The sequence below is a fragment of the Halichondria panicea genome, chromosome 12 (assembly GCF_963675165.1).
Source record: "Halichondria panicea chromosome 12, odHalPani1.1, whole genome shotgun sequence".
Lineage (NCBI taxonomy): Eukaryota > Metazoa > Porifera > Demospongiae > Suberitida > Halichondriidae > Halichondria > Halichondria panicea.
Genome location: NC_087388.1, coordinates 1,894,231 through 1,909,585, shown reverse-complemented (window position 1 = coordinate 1,909,585; position 15,355 = coordinate 1,894,231). Strand labels below are relative to the sequence as shown.

Here is a 15,355-nt window from a genome sequence, read left to right as displayed (position 1 = left end):
AAAAGTCGATGACGTAGCGCATCACGGATAGTCACATTTTTTCGACCGTGGTCTGAACTCCAACTGAAGCCCATTTATTGCACCTTTCTTAACCTCGACCACGCCCAGTACTACCTAGTATAAAAAAGAGTTGTACTCTGAGTTGTACTCGTACTTGCACAAAATAATAAGTGTCAGCCAGTTAAGTTATTAGCTGAGTTCGAGTTGACAGTACGTACATTATGGCTACTCCTTATCCCACTGCTGGATCCGGACCCCCTGTCTCAAGCACCCCCTCAAGCAAGGTGGAGCTGCACATATCCTGCAAGAATCTGTGTGATGCTGACGTCTTCTCCAAGTCTGACCCAATAGTGGCCATCTACACAGTGGACAATGGAGGCAAAGCTGTGGAGGTGATGGAAATAGAGCATTATTTTGAGCCTGTGTCTTCTTGGTTTCATATAGATCATAGCAAGCTCGTTTAATTATAAATGAACATAATATCATAATTGCCTTGTGCATCATGATAATTTCGTATTATTAACATAATTATCTGTAATAAGTGGTGTAGATTTATTCAACCGATGTTTGTCTACAGTATGCTCGTACTGAGTGTATCCAGAACAACCTTAACCCTGAGTTCAGCAAGGCTATAGAGATGGTGTATCGTTTTGAGGAGGTCCAGAAACTCAAGTTCTCAGTCTACGACATTGACAATGTCTCCCCTACTCTGGATGATGATGCCTTCCTCGGTTCTATCGAGTGCACTCTCGGAGAGGTGGGTGTGGTCAATTGGTGGTGTTGGGCAAGGTTAACGTGTGCCTTGACTACTATGACTAGCTGTAGGTCATAGGCCAAGATTACTTACTACCGTAGTTGATGTAATTACAGCGCCAGCAAAAAATAATTATTTTTGCGAGACTATGTACATAAAACAAATGAATTTATATGGTGGTATATATGACCAACAATTTTGAATTTCGTTTAATTAGACTGGCGCTGTAATTACATCAACTACGGTAGTGAAATTGTACATGCATGTATACATGTATGTTGTAGGGATCATACTGAGCACACGGTTTATGTACCCACTAAAGTCTATACATGTACCCAACTTATCTTAAATTGTGATTAGGAAATTTCTCATTATAACTTTTGTAAACTGTGTACAAACGGCATTCTTAATTCCAAGGTTTGTTTCTTTGAAGCCCCTTTTGTCTGGAGGAGGTCCGACATGCTTACATAAAATCACTGCTTGTACTTGTAGGAGGAGAAGGGGTTAGAGTGTCCACACTGGTCGGTGGTGGTTGGTATTAACCACCTCTAGACAAAATAACCACTACGAGTTCAGTGCATTGATGTCGTTTGGGGTCACGGGATAACATCCAAGCCAATGCACTGCACTTGTAGTGATTCATGCTCGCGTCATACCTCCTCTGCCTTTTGTTTGCTTCCTACAGAAGACAATTTTTGCTTCTATTTTGCTTTTATTTTGTATTATTCATAATTATAACCCATGACCTTTACCCTCTCCCCACACCTACTCATTTTCAGGTTGTGAGTGCTTCCAAATTCACTAAGCCTCTGGAATCAGGAGGAAAAAAGATAGGCTCTAGCACTATCACCGTAAGCACCACCCTCAGTTACATGTCGCCCTCTAAACATTGTCATCTTTCCTGTAGATTCGAGCGGAGGAGTTGTCTCAGAACAATTCAAAAATTGACATCAAGTTCTCAGCAGTTGGTCTGGATAAGAAGGTATGAGTACGGTTACATCTTTTTAATTAGTGTAATCAGGTTTTCATGTTGCAATGCGGCGAAAACTAACAGTTTCTTGAGTAATGGCTAGTTTTACAGTGAAGGCTGTTGCAGTCTCCTCAGAATCGTTTGCACATGTAGCATCATCTGTTCGCACACAGTTTCTATTCAACTTATGAGTTAGCCTTGCACTAAAGCGATTAACGTAATTTTCTCAGCTATCATGTAGTGAAAGGATGGTACTACATGTAACTTGTGGATCAGCAATCCCAGTGGGATCCTGGCTCAATAGCTTGAAATTCACCATCAAACCTACTGTACATAGGCTACTATGGAGAACAGTTTAGAGGGGTTAACTCAGGTTAGTTTCCACAGTTTACATTACTAGAAAGTGATGTGAGTTAGCTAGAGAGCACAACAGTAAATCTACCACAGGTACCTCTAGAGATATCTAAGGAAAAGTTAATCAAGAGCCTAACGTAAACATTGTGACAGTACCGTATTACTAGAATGTTTTGCGAATCAAACATACATGTATGCGAACTTTGCATACATGTTGAGGGTTGATCAATTTGCAACAATAAACCTAAAAGTAAATACACACGATCCTTGCCAGAAAGCAATAGTTAGATTGCAAGAGGTCAAATTTTCCGCTGATTTGGCTCATTCGCAAAGGTTTTCACAGCAAATAACGGTACATACATGTACCATTGCCACGTGACTGATGACACATGTCCTGCCTCCTCTGTTGTCTTACCTTTCGGATCATTTCACTTTGAACCTGGATAGACAAATCATACAATTCATTGACAGGAAGTGTACATTGTCAATCATACAATTCATTGACAGGAAGTGTACATTGTCGTAGTTATCGAACTTTTATGCATCATCATACATTTCTGTGCTTCTATCCTTTAAGATCATCTGTAGCCCTCACATTTCTGTTTCATTAAGTTTTTCTTCCAGAATCCTTAAATTGTACAACAACAAAGGAGCGCTATCCAATGTTGATATTGGATTCTGTGGTAGATTGGAGAGTGTCATGAATGAATAATCCCTTGATGTTTTGCTACAATTAGGGCATTTGAAAAAAGCAGATTTAGACCAGCTATTATAATACTCTTATCGAGGCAGCAGCAACGTATAATCATGTGTGCACAACCATTGATCCACGCCCATCTCTAAGTCATGGCCACTTTATCGGGGCGGCGATAAAATCAAGCTAATTTGGTGGGTTAAATTGGGCTACGAAATGACCTTTTGAACGCATTTTTTCAGAGGAAATCGTTTGATCAGGAAAGGGATAACACTCTTCACCAAAGCAAATTGCCTCGAGGCATTAAGTACTCGGGGGTGGCTTGGGAGATTTTTAATTGTTGTACGTACATTAGTAGAATGAGTGTTTGAAGGTACGATAGCTGCATCTAGAGCTCTACATGTAACTGTGGACAGAAAGAGATTACCGAGAATAAAACTCGTATTAAGCATGGACTTGAAAAATAAAACTCGGCCAAGGAAGTCCCTCTCATTTGGCCACTTTTGACGATAATTTTCTCTTAGCAACTATTTTTTGCATTTTACATATGCACTGTATGCAGGATTTTCTGGGCAAGTCTGACCCGTACCTGGAGTTTGCTAAGGAGAATCCTGATGGCAGTTTCACCATTGTACATCGCACAGAGGTACTATTAGTAATGGTGTATTGTAGTTATTGTGAGTGATTTTGGAATAGTGGTTTATCAGCCACTGTAGCCAAACACAGATGAAGCTACTGCATCAGCACATGTACACATTTGCATTCTCTGAATTACAATGAGTGTGTTTTCATATTGGTTAACCTCCTTGCTATTTTGATCCACTGTAATGGTGTTATCATTACATTCATATATTTTCAGTACATCAAGAACACCCTGAACCCGGTGTGGCCACCCTTCACCATCACCTCGCAGGCTCTGTGCAGTGGAGACCCTGACAGGAAGATAAAGGTACTGTACGTGCATGTGCATAGCAATCTGCCTACACTGGTTATGGCTTATACTAAGGGCGTTATAAACCCTTGCTTATATAACCACCTCTCATGTACTTCTTCTAGTCAAATATAACACCTAGTTTATCACATTTAGGCAGCAATTTGTGTGTTTCAGGGTTTAAATAGCCACCTTTTTTGAATATGCTGTGCAGATTCCTGTGCACTCACATTCATACTGAGCTACATGTACCACAGGTGACATGCTTTGACTGGGATTCTGACGGGAGTCATGATCTAATCGGAGAGTTCACGACCTCTCTAGCGGAGATGAGTGGGGGGAGTGTTAAAAGCTGGCCATGTATCAACTCCAAAAAACTGAAAAAGAAGAAGTACAAAAACTCTGGGACAGTCAGGCTAGAGAGGATCACTGTGAGTGGGCGGCTGTTTAAGTGACACGCGTAGCCCGTGACGATAGCATTAGGTATAAGAATATTATTTGCGTTGCCCCTCCCCGAAATTTGGTAGTCAACTAGCTTTGTGGGTAGGATTTCTCACACATAACGTGATGTCATACATGATGTCACAGAAATGTGTAGTACCGCATATACCGGGTTTCAAATGCACAAGTGCAAACGATACTGTACAAGCCTGATTGCTTCCAACTACTGCGAATCATAATTGTATTGCACATGCTCACTTTGAGAGTTCTTCGTTTGCGACCTACATAAATGACCGAGCACATCATGAACAAGAACGATGGAACGATGGGGTTAATTATTCCGGCTTGCAAATCAGAAAGCACCACTGTCATTTATGTATAATTGAATAACTGAATAACAGTTGATGCATGATTATTGTATACTCCCCCTCCCCAGGTGACTAAGATCTACTCTTTCCTGGAGTACATCATGGGTGGCTGTCAGATGAACTTCACTGTGGGTGTGGACTTTACGGGCAGTAACGGCAACCCCCTGAACCCCACCTCTCTTCACTTCATTGACCCTGCCTGCCCCAACGAGTACACACAAGCCCTCACCGCTGTGGGAGCCGTATGCCAGGACTACGACTCGTGAGTGGAGGTGGGGTGGGGTAATTCCCTAGGCTCCTGTAACCCACAGATTTACATGTGTGCAGATATCGTAACTTTCTTTGCATGCTGAAACTACAAAATTGTTAGGCAGTTTGATTGAAGGCCTATCTGATAGCATGCTGGTGTACAACTACATGATTTCCACCCCCTCCCTCTCATACAGTGACAAGTTGTTCCCTGCCCTCGGCTTTGGGGGGAAGATTGGAGGAAGCGTGTCTTTCGAGTTCCCCCTCAATGGTAACCCTAGCAACCCGTACTGCCTGGGGGTGCAGGGGGTGATCCAGGCGTACCAACAAGCGCTGACAACCGTCGAGTTGTGGGGACCAACCAACTTTGCTCCTATAATTAGGCATGTGGCCAATTTTGCAGAGCAAGCAACTCATAATCCTGAAGTACAGGTGAGTTGATCTTTTTGAGTGTCTGCCTCAGTTGGTCAAATGCTCATTGTTGATTAGGAGATAGTGAGTACGTGTTTGTATACTGTGTTGTATTGAATCTGAATACTTTATAGCGGGTAATTTTCGTTGGTGCAAATTTTCGTACGAACAACCCCTTTAAATATTTCGTATTTTTAATCTTCATATAGCTCAAGGATAGTGACGTTGAATCTATCGAGGTAGAATAATTTCGTAGTTTAAATTGTCGTATGATGCTCTTCAATACGAAATCTACGATTTTCACCATACGAAAATTACCCGCTATATAGCTGTATCTTTTGACAAAGTACGTGCGTAACATCCCCTTATACAAATGTAGGTACTAGATTTTGTAAGCTAATTAACACATGTAGCTTCATTATGAGGCTTACATGTAATTTTGTCTTTTACCCATAATTTCACAATTCCACTATTACTTTACTTTCACTGTGTTCATATTCCCCCCCCACACACACTCCCACACTATTGTAGCAATACTTCATTCTCCTCATGTTGACTGACGGTGCCATATCTGACATGGTGGCTACCAAACAAGCCGTCATAGCCGCGTCACACCTACCCATGTCCATCATCATCGTGGGTGTGGGAGGGGCCAACTTTGATGCCATGAACGAACTCGACTCTGATGACACAAAGTGAGAGTTAGTTGATGTGTGTTAAATGGTTAATCGTTTGTTGTATATTATTACCATCTGATAATAGTACCATACAGCAGGTAATTTTCGTTGGTGCACATTTTTGTATGAACTGCCCAATTCATTTTATATATTCGTACAGCTCAGGATAATGACGTTAAACCTATTTCAGTAGAATAATTTCGTAGTTTTAATTTTCGTGTGATGCTCTACACTTAATCTACACTGTAAAACGTGACACACGTGTAGTGTGTCTGGTACGAAAAATACGAAAATTTCCCCCTACGAAAATAACCTGCTATATGTACGGTATCATGGTGTTTCAACCTGTGTTTAATATAATTATATACCATCATATCTGATCTTTATTACAGCCACTGTCTGTTGGTCAAATAAACAGATGTCTTGAACTAGTCCCTCTAGTCGTGTACTTTTTCGGTATAATTTACAGGGTGTTACACCATAGGATTTTGAAGTACATGTAAGGGGGGGATTCACCAGAACATTTTGCTTAAAAAAAACTGTTATTTCAATACCCTGTTAGTATGTACATGTAACATCTATGGAAACCAGGGACATGCCTGGAAAATATAGTTAATTAGGTGGTCTTAGGTGAATTCTGGTAGGTTCTGAGTACACGTATATTATCAAGGGCTCCTTATATGCCCTTGGTATTATGCAAAGGCAACCCCACTCATACAACTGGTACCGGAAATTGGAGCCAGAGGAGGGGTATATCTCCCCTCCCCCCTGAACATATGACCACACTGCTTTGTGTATCTTCTTTTAGGCTTAGTATTTGAGGTGCTTCCTTAATCTGTCTGTACGAATAAATTTGTATATTACATATAATTATTTTGCTGACGAGTGTTTTGTTTATTAATTTTCTTGCAGACTGACAGTTGGTTCTAGTGTGGCTTCCAGAGACATTGTCCAGTTTGTGCCCTTCCGTGACTTCAAGCATGTGAGTAGACAGTAAATTTACCACTAGTTCTGCACGGCTTTAGCGTATAGCATCAGCATCTAAAGTCTATTTGTAGAGTTTGACCTTCATAAAGTTGTCATAACTTTGTTATACTTCACTGAAATTCAAAGTTTCATATACCATTGGATTCCTTGTTAAAAAGCGCTCCTATCTATATGCTGTAGAGCTGGTAAGCTCCAACCAGTTAAAAGTGACCACATAACTTCCGGGGTCGAACTCAACGCAAATAGACTTTAGCAACGTGTGTGAGGTGTGGTGGGATATTATGCATTCTGGAGGCTATTTCAACGTTTTTCAATAATATTACTTCCCTTACACACACACACACACACAGTCGTCCCCCCAGGCACTAGCAGCTGCCGTGCTGGCGGAGGTACCCTCACAACTGGTGGAGTACATGACTGAACATCGCTTGACACCCATGAACAGGACTCAGTAGACTCATTGAATTACACTAACTGCATGTCTAGTGTGTCTATATTGTTGTATAGTTGTATTGTGTGTGTGTCCATTGATTTTATTTCTTCAGTACATAGCAGCCTGTTTTAATTTTTGTGTCAAAGCAGTTGTAATGAAAGCACCGCGGGTGCTGATGCCTCGGTGGAGGTGCCAAAGCTACATAACATAAAACTACTAATAGCTAGCTTTTATACACACATTTTCTGCATGCGAATAGTGGGTAATGATCAACCATGATTGTTGTTAAAAACGATCGATGCCAAAAGTTCAAGTCTAAAATTAATGGCTGCAAGTCAGCGCAGCAGAGCCTTGCAGCTCTCTGCTAACTCTTGCAGCTACCAATAGCTAGCGTTCTAGTGCAGAGCTAACTACTAAGTAGAGTAGTAACACTCTGTGAACAAGTTTTGCTACGGACTCTTCTGAAAAGGCTGCAATTGCATTCCAAGTAAGCAAAACTAGGCATAACTGGAGAAAGAAGCATTATTTTGCAAATCCACGAATTAAAATCCAAGTAAACATGACTAGAAGCCTATAGAAACTCTTACTTGCACTTGATTCATCCTTGAGCAGGCTGTAGCGGTCTATACACACACAGACACACACTACCGTATACCTCGCTTGCGCATGCGCACCGAGGCATAATTATGTCCCGGTGTTTAGACTAGCCTCGATCCCTTCCTTGCGGCCTGGAATCAAGGCTATACCCAGGGTAGTTTCGCGGGGCATACTTTGACGTCTAATTAAAAGTATGGCCCGCGATACTACTTTGGTTACATAGGCCGCGGGCTCTGGGGGGTTGATACAACATGTGCAGTGAATTCAGAAATCAGGGCACAGATCTTCCATGTCTTCTCTGCAATTGCAAGATAAAAGGTACTTGATTTAGCTCAAGGAAACCCTGTAAATTTTTTGCACACATTTATAAATGCATGTGCATGCTCATTGTCAATGTACTGCACTGAGTCACTCTGGTCCTCTCCTGCATGTGCATGCATGCAATTTCAAGGAGAATGGTAGTCTCATGATCAGCTGCCCTTCCTATTCCTGGTATGACACTGTGCATGTAAGTAAGTAAGTAACATTTTTGGAAAGTATTTCCTCCTTGATTGTACAAACATGTTCAGGATACATGGAGCCTCTAGTAACCCGGACCATGGGCGTTTTTCTTAGAATTGCGTTTGCTTTCAAGAGGCAGATGACCTCTCAGGCTCCACTTTTCTTTTATACCTACGCTACATGCTCTTGCACTTTAAAGTACATCTACACTACAGTATTATACATTATCATGGCTGTAATTTTATCACAGTCATGACTATGTATAAATGTCAGCCCTGTTTTCCCTTCTTGAGCTTGCTTTTTGACGTTCCTCTTATAGGCATTTCATAATACATCTACTGAAAAAAGAAAGGGAATTGAGCTAAAAAACATTTGCAATGTGCCGGAAACGTTGCTAGGATTGCCAGGAAAAGCACGAAAAAGTGTGGAAACAAGAAATTTGGCGATTGCATAACTCCAACGCCATGAACATGTACAGTTAGTGTTAATTACATTAGCTAAGGATTTGAAGTAGGAGACTGCATGTGTTCCAAGCTTCCATCCACCAGTCATGCATCAACACTTCAATGTCACCACACATGGATATGGACTGGTATGCCTGTGCTCAACACTGTATTAGGGAACATTATCAGCATGGTCGTATTAGGTCACTGGTCACACAAATATCCCTCAAAAATGGCATGCATTTATCAAAATAATAGTGTAAAAAAACCAATAGCAAAAAAACTCAAAAAATTTTCGAAAAATTAGTGTTCATGTATATGTACATAATTATGAATGACGTTGTAACGGATTGGAGTTATGCACTCGCCAAATTTCGCTTTTTTTGCTTTTCCTGGCAATCCTAGCAACATTATTAGTTCGATAGCTTTATGGATGTATTATGCATGCATGCAGTCTATTTCAGGAATAATTTTTTTCAGACACCATTATACCGGCATACACATGCAGTCGTCTCCCCAGACACTAGCAGCTACTGTGCTGGCGGAGGTGTACCCTCACAACTGGTGGAGTACATGACTGAACACAGCATGACGCCCATGCATGAACAGGACTCAGTATATAGAGACCATGCATGCCGCAGTCTGTTATATTTTTTTGTGAAAGCATTTTTTCGCCTATGGTCGTTATAGTTGTCTCGGTGTGTCCTTTCAAGCTGCCTGCATGATCTATAGATTAGAATACATGCAGTACCGTCTGTACACTAGACACCATGCACGAGAAAACATATAATGTCAATCCATTATGGTTTCCTATACATGAGTCATGTAGGAAACCATAATGGACAGGACACCACTATGAGTCACTCACGAGTCACCTTCCATTAGAGGTGTATATCGCATGCTGACTGCTGAGTCATTGCATATAGCAATATAGATAGCTAGATATCATAGCACCACCAGAAATATTTATGCTCCCAGTATAAACCATGGATATGTTCACTGAAATGTGCATTACATGCACCGACTCTGAAGAGGTGTTGGCAGCTAAGGAAAAGCAGAGGCTGGGGCTGCTCAAGAGTCTGTCCAGGAGTATCGAAGAGGTCAGATGCATGAGATTGAACCCTCTATACTGTTAGTAAGTGTACGTCTAGCAACTCCGTCCGTTCCTATTACTTATACATGTATATATATAGGATTATGTAATGATAGGTAGTTTCCAAGCAGGTACTATAAAAAAAATATTTTGAAAATCACCTTTTGTGGTCAATATTCTAGTATAACATTTGCTCCCCCATTTGCTCCCCCCCCCTATAGGTCCAATTTATGTTTGCCAACCAGTCTGCCGAGCACCCTGACCAGGCGTACATCGGAGACTGTCGTCCCGCCCACAGACTGTGTGCCCAGTTTGAGGACATACTCAGACACGGGCTCAAGCCGGGATGGTTTGGAGGGGAGACCACCTTCTGGCCTGTAGTGCTCAAAGCATCTCGGGAACAAGCCATGCAGTACATCAAGGGGTAAGGGCCTGAAAATAGAGTGAACCATAAAGATTGACTACTTATACACTGTAGTAAAACTGTGTAGCAGTCAGTATGCACTCTCCTCTTGTCTTTTACCCACCCAGGCTGCAGTATGCCCAGACTGACAACGGCCGATGTAGGGCTTGGATTCGATTGGCTGTCAACGAGTGTTCCCTGGAGAGCTACATCAATGTTATCTGCCAGGACTCTTGGCTCCTCTCCTACTATTATGAAACACACTCCTTTGTGAGGAGTCATGAGATGGTGTCAGCTCTCACACAGCTGCTCGTGGGACTAACAGAGTTGACCTTCAAACTGTGAGCGTTTTTCTCGTCATAACTATATACATATGCTATATATATCTTATTTCCCATGTCATCGTTTTATTGCTTTATACTCTCATGACACTTTGTGGTGCATGTGAAGTGCTTTGAAAAGTAATTGAGCGGCATTACTGGTTATAGTAATCGGTCAGTCTCTGCATGTCTGTCATTCTGTCTGTGTATTCTGAGTCTGCTCACCTGCATGGCGCTGGCATATCACTGCGTTTGTACCATGGACAGCCTCTACATAACAAGTTATATTAGTTTTAAATTTGGCAGATTTTCTCAACAAAACTTCGTTGTCGAATAAATGCGAGTAAAAGCTAAGAAGTATGAAGTAGCTATATGAAGTAGCTTGTTGGACATGTAGCTATAGGCGGCTTTGATTCAAACTATTTAGTCCTACGCATGCGCACTCTATAATACCATGCAGGTGAGCCCAGCAACCCCACCATATTTACCACGTTGACCACGTGACTGCAGAACAGCCCCTCCCTTCTATGTGGACTGCAAAGTGAGCTCTGAGCTGTTGTTAGCCTCGTCCTCGCCTACTTCCTCTAAGAGGCCGGCCTAGCTTGTAATCCGTAGGCTAACTGAGCTGCTGTTTATTCAGATGTGAAATTATGGAACTTTATACATCGGTGAACCTGGCTAACGCCGAGGGTTCTGCACTTCAGTGCTCTAGTTGATAATCTGTGTTTACAAAAGGTCAGTAGCTATACTATTGATATAATTATGTTATAGGGCTGTGGACACGGCCAGTCTAGAGTCCAAGGCAGTGAATAGTGTACCACTCAAATTGAAGGTGGTGGACGAGCCAAAGCAAGCCAACAAAGGTCAGTGTTCAAAACCAGTACTAATGTGTGGAGGGGAGGGGGTTAAATTAGTGTGTAATGATACATGTATAGAGCTCAATATGTATAGATAAATAATTGCATTTCTAGCACATAGTATATACGTACATACTCATGCAATGCATGTAGTCACTAGCTGTGTGTCTGTGCAGGCAAGGAGAGGAAGTTGTCCACAGAGAGCAAGGAGAATGGATCAGTGCCAGAGAACACCAGTGGATCTGATGACTCCTTGCCTGCCCCTATAGCCGAGCCTCTATGCAATCCTAAACAAAATGGAGAAGAGGACATACAAGAATTGCCAGCAAGAACCCCTGCAGATATACAGAAATTACAAGGTTACTTAGGTTGTTTTACATGTGGTTGTAAAATATTTGACATTCAATTGTATGGTTGCCACAAGGTTGTTACAAGCACTGTGATGGTTCCAACTGAAGGTTGTTTAACGAATACACTTAAGGTTAATTATTACAAGTCCCATCTCCACTATTACTAGCCGGCATGTTGCCATGGAGTAGATCAGGTATGTAGTCTACACTCTGTTGGGTAAGAGGTGGGGGGCACACTGTCGTAGGAAGAGTTAGCAACCATGCAGGTTAGCAACAGTTACAGCTGTTTCTCCAAGCATGCCGGTGTATATGCACAGTGGTGATTCCAAAGTTATCTGGCAGACCGCACAAGCTTGTAACCAATTATATGCTGTGAGGTCACATAACAGTGAGACGCAATATTACTATAGCTATAGCTAGAGTGCACCAGCATTAAACTTTAGCTCGTTAGCTACCGTACTTTAATTTTTGTATTAAAACTATGAAAGTATTCTACCACAATGGGTTCAACGTCACTATCCCGAGCTGTACAATTACGAAATATCGAAAATTTGCATCAATTAAAAAATTACCCGCTATTTATATGGTACCTACATGTAAGTGTGTTAGTATAATTATGTTAATGTTTTATTCCTGATCATGAAGCTGAAAACCTAGTTTGAAACTAATTTTCAGATTTAAAAAAAAAACTAGCTAGCTTCACGGAGATGATTTGCACCGCGGGTGCTGATGCCTATAATTATAAATCAGCCACCCTTCCTATAAGAAGAGTTAGCGGATGTGGTTAAAAATTTACACATTTTATGGTTTTATTAGCTTGTACAGTGTCGTAATACATTACATTGTGCCATCACTTCATACAGAGAATGCTCAGACGTTCCTCTCTGAGAGGTGCGGTTGATTCATGAGATTATATAGTTGCATGATGCCTTGGTGGATGTATCAAAACTATGATTATGAAGCTACCGTATATTACCGGGAATTTTTCGCAAGTGCAAATGTTTGTTCTTTGGCTCGAGAGCCAGGAGACCACATCCTCCAGCAAGTTTGCATGTAAAATACCGGTGCGTGGGAAGTCCATATAATAATGGCTACTGCTCAGCTTCACGAAACAGTGTAGCTTTGCAGTTTTTAATTTTCTCACTCTTGCATGCAGTGTTAACAATCTTGTAAACTGCATGAGGAAACCGTGCATGTTTTTGTGTGGGCCGGTACGATACATTAATTTGCAGTTGGGACACACTCTGTAAGCCAACTACATGTCTCATGCACCATCCAATTACTATAGCCTTGATTCAAGACCCTGAGGACAGTGAAGTGTGCATGGTTTTACTATATTATTGGACTAATGTATACATTTTGCTGCAGATTTATCGTTAGACTCACGACTTGAGTTGAGGAGCAACCGTATAACTGGTATGTGTATCCGTATAATAATTATTATATGCCAAAAATTACATGATGATGTATAGGTACATGCAGCTATACACAATGAAGGCCCATTATTTTAATTTACACTATACTGAACATTATTGCCATTGTGTGTGTCCTGTCTTGGTGTGTGTACGCTACTACATAATGATTGTATTCACATTAATATTTTTTTATAGAACTAGAAAGGCAATGTGCTAAGTTGAAGTCTGAGTCAGATGGATGGACTAGAAGTGCTGGTATGTCAGTATGCCAATATTTATATGTGTTATGATGTACAGTTTTGAAAGTATTAGGCACAGTATGTTACTTGTTGGGTCTTTTCCCTTCCTGGTACATTGCCTCTTATGCATGCATGGTTGCGTTCATATTCAATTGCAGGACTAACGTTAACATGGAGTAAGAAGCTAGCACGACTGTTTTCAAGTTTAGGGGGTGGTGATAATAGTATAGAGTCAGTGATGTCGTCAGCGAATGATCCAGAAGTGGAAGTGCATGCACATGAAAATTCAGAGCCGAAATTCTATAGTCCAACTTCTCACAACAATGGTGAGTCAGTTCAGCAAGTGCAGGTGTATTGATCATGTATTCTGGAGGCAATCGTATATTTTTATTTCTCCCTCCCCAGTCATCTCCCCTGACGATGGAAGTGCCCTCACAGATGTACATGACTCGGGCCACGTCATTCATGAACAGGACTGACTACATGCATGCAGTCGTTACTTCGAATAGGGATTTTAACTTATGTTGTTGTTTAGAAGAATTTGGTTAATATCCTCACTGGTTTAAATGTTAGTACAGAGCTGTGGCTTCCGCTCAGTGAAACGAGAATTTCAAAGTTCAGTTCAATGGTCAGAATATTCCACGCCTATATACCTAATGGAAGGGGCGTAGTTAACACATTTGTAGAACGTGCTTATGCAGACCTACGTATAGCCTCGTTCCTAGGCTAATTTAGGATCGGAAAAATTAGTGACCTAGCGTTATTTTAGAGACAACTCGGCCTGTATTAAGTATATACAGGGTGAACATGATGCATGTCCATTTATTTTTAGATTTATTGTTTGCAGTCTGTAGAAGTGATATTGAGTTTGCAATTTTTTTGGCTAGTAACAGCTTGCCTTTATGGCCAAACGAGTGGTTAAAGTAAGTACAAACGAGTAGAGAGTTATACATGAAAACGAGTTAGTAAATCTAAGTAACTTAATAAAATTAATATGGGTAAAGTTGGTACAAACGAGTAGAAGAGTTAGAAAATCTAGGTATGTCCATCCAGCACAGGTGATAGAGTGGGAGACATGTGTATGAGCATGGTAGCGTTACCTCGCCAAAGAGCTATACTGACTCTCCCAAAGAGGTGTTTAGTGGTGACTATGTCTCGGTCGGCGCCTGAACGTCGATAAATTGATCGGCCGATATCCTGGATGGTTGAGACGAAGTCCTCTGCTAAGCCTCCAAGGGTTTCGGCCACTAAAAGGATGCAATTCAAGCCCACAGAGCGGCAGCTGGGGAGATTGGAAGCCAGCTTACGTTGGACGCCCACTGGGAGAGCGTGGCCCTGGGTCCTTGCGGCTTCTGACAATGTAAGAGACTGGAGGGGATAAATAACGTGAATGTCAAGAGCGGGCCGGGCGGCCGTTGATCCAATTAGGAACAGCAGAGCTTTCTCCATGCATGAGCATTGAGGCCAGAGGGGCCTCTTGTCTGTTTAGCTTTAGCGAGATGGCGGATGAGGTCAGCATCCACACACCGTCTAGTTTTAGCTTTAGCTCTTCCGTACGAAGTTTTACAAGCTATATCTCTTCGTGTCGCCCTCTGGAAGGTATTTATTTACATCTACAAGTCTTGAATGCAAATAATGAGAGCTGCAAGTACTTATTGCTCATACAACTTTTGGAAATGATTATGAAGCTGCATGAAAGAGACAAGATAAAATCAAAACTGCTAGTATAACACTATTTTAGTCGGCATTTTGTGTGAGCAATAAGTCAAAACAATAGCAATAGAATTAATCTTCATACAAATATATACAGTATAGTAGACTTCTTTTGTCCTGCACAGAGCTAACCAAAAAAACTCATGAATAATTAT

The 15,355-nt window shown here is 41.4% G+C and overlaps 3 protein-coding genes across 3 annotated transcripts in view; all 3 read left to right on the top strand.

Moving 5' to 3' along the window:
* LOC135344815 (membrane-bound transcription factor site-1 protease-like) overlaps positions 1 to 15,355 on the top strand; it is a 51,769-nt gene that overhangs the window by 14,919 nt on the left and 21,495 nt on the right. The gene's annotated exons all lie outside the window — the stretch shown is intronic.
* On the top strand, positions 102 to 7,407 carry LOC135344818 (copine-3-like). Its single transcript, XM_064542102.1, has 12 exons — positions 102 to 392; positions 578 to 757; positions 1,534 to 1,605; positions 1,662 to 1,736; positions 3,335 to 3,418; positions 3,632 to 3,721; positions 3,961 to 4,134; positions 4,581 to 4,774; positions 4,959 to 5,193; positions 5,704 to 5,867; positions 6,762 to 6,831; positions 7,187 to 7,407. Exons 1-12 carry the CDS (start codon positions 222 to 224, stop codon positions 7,289 to 7,291), a joined length of 1,614 nt encoding a protein of 537 aa, XP_064398172.1. The 5' UTR covers positions 102 to 221; the 3' UTR covers positions 7,292 to 7,407.
* LOC135344820 (pleckstrin homology domain-containing family M member 2-like) lies at positions 8,575 to 14,139 on the top strand. Its single transcript, XM_064542104.1, has 9 exons — positions 8,575 to 9,910; positions 10,125 to 10,327; positions 10,435 to 10,647; positions 11,398 to 11,489; positions 11,660 to 11,842; positions 13,202 to 13,249; positions 13,444 to 13,503; positions 13,646 to 13,813; positions 13,893 to 14,139. The coding sequence occupies exons 1-9, from the start codon at positions 9,797 to 9,799 to the stop codon at positions 13,964 to 13,966; spliced, it is 1,155 nt and encodes a 384-aa protein (XP_064398174.1). The 5' UTR covers positions 8,575 to 9,796; the 3' UTR covers positions 13,967 to 14,139.

Coding starts and splice junctions, on each gene's coding strand:
- LOC135344820 (XM_064542104.1), top strand. CDS start 9,797: ATGGATATGTTCACTGAAATGTGCATTACATGCACCGACTCTGAAGAG. Junction 11,490..11,659: donor GCCAAAGCAAGCCAACAAAG/GTCAGTGTTCAA, acceptor GTGTCTGTGCAG/GCAAGGAGAGGAAGTTGTCC. Junction 13,814..13,892: donor TCCAACTTCTCACAACAATG/GTGAGTCAGTTC, acceptor CTCCCTCCCCAG/TCATCTCCCCTGACGATGGA.
- LOC135344818 (XM_064542102.1), top strand. CDS start 222: ATGGCTACTCCTTATCCCACTGCTGGATCCGGACCCCCTGTCTCAAGC. Junction 758..1,533: donor TCGAGTGCACTCTCGGAGAG/GTGGGTGTGGTC, acceptor ACTCATTTTCAG/GTTGTGAGTGCTTCCAAATT. Junction 5,868..6,761: donor CTCGACTCTGATGACACAAA/GTGAGAGTTAGT, acceptor ATTTTCTTGCAG/ACTGACAGTTGGTTCTAGTG.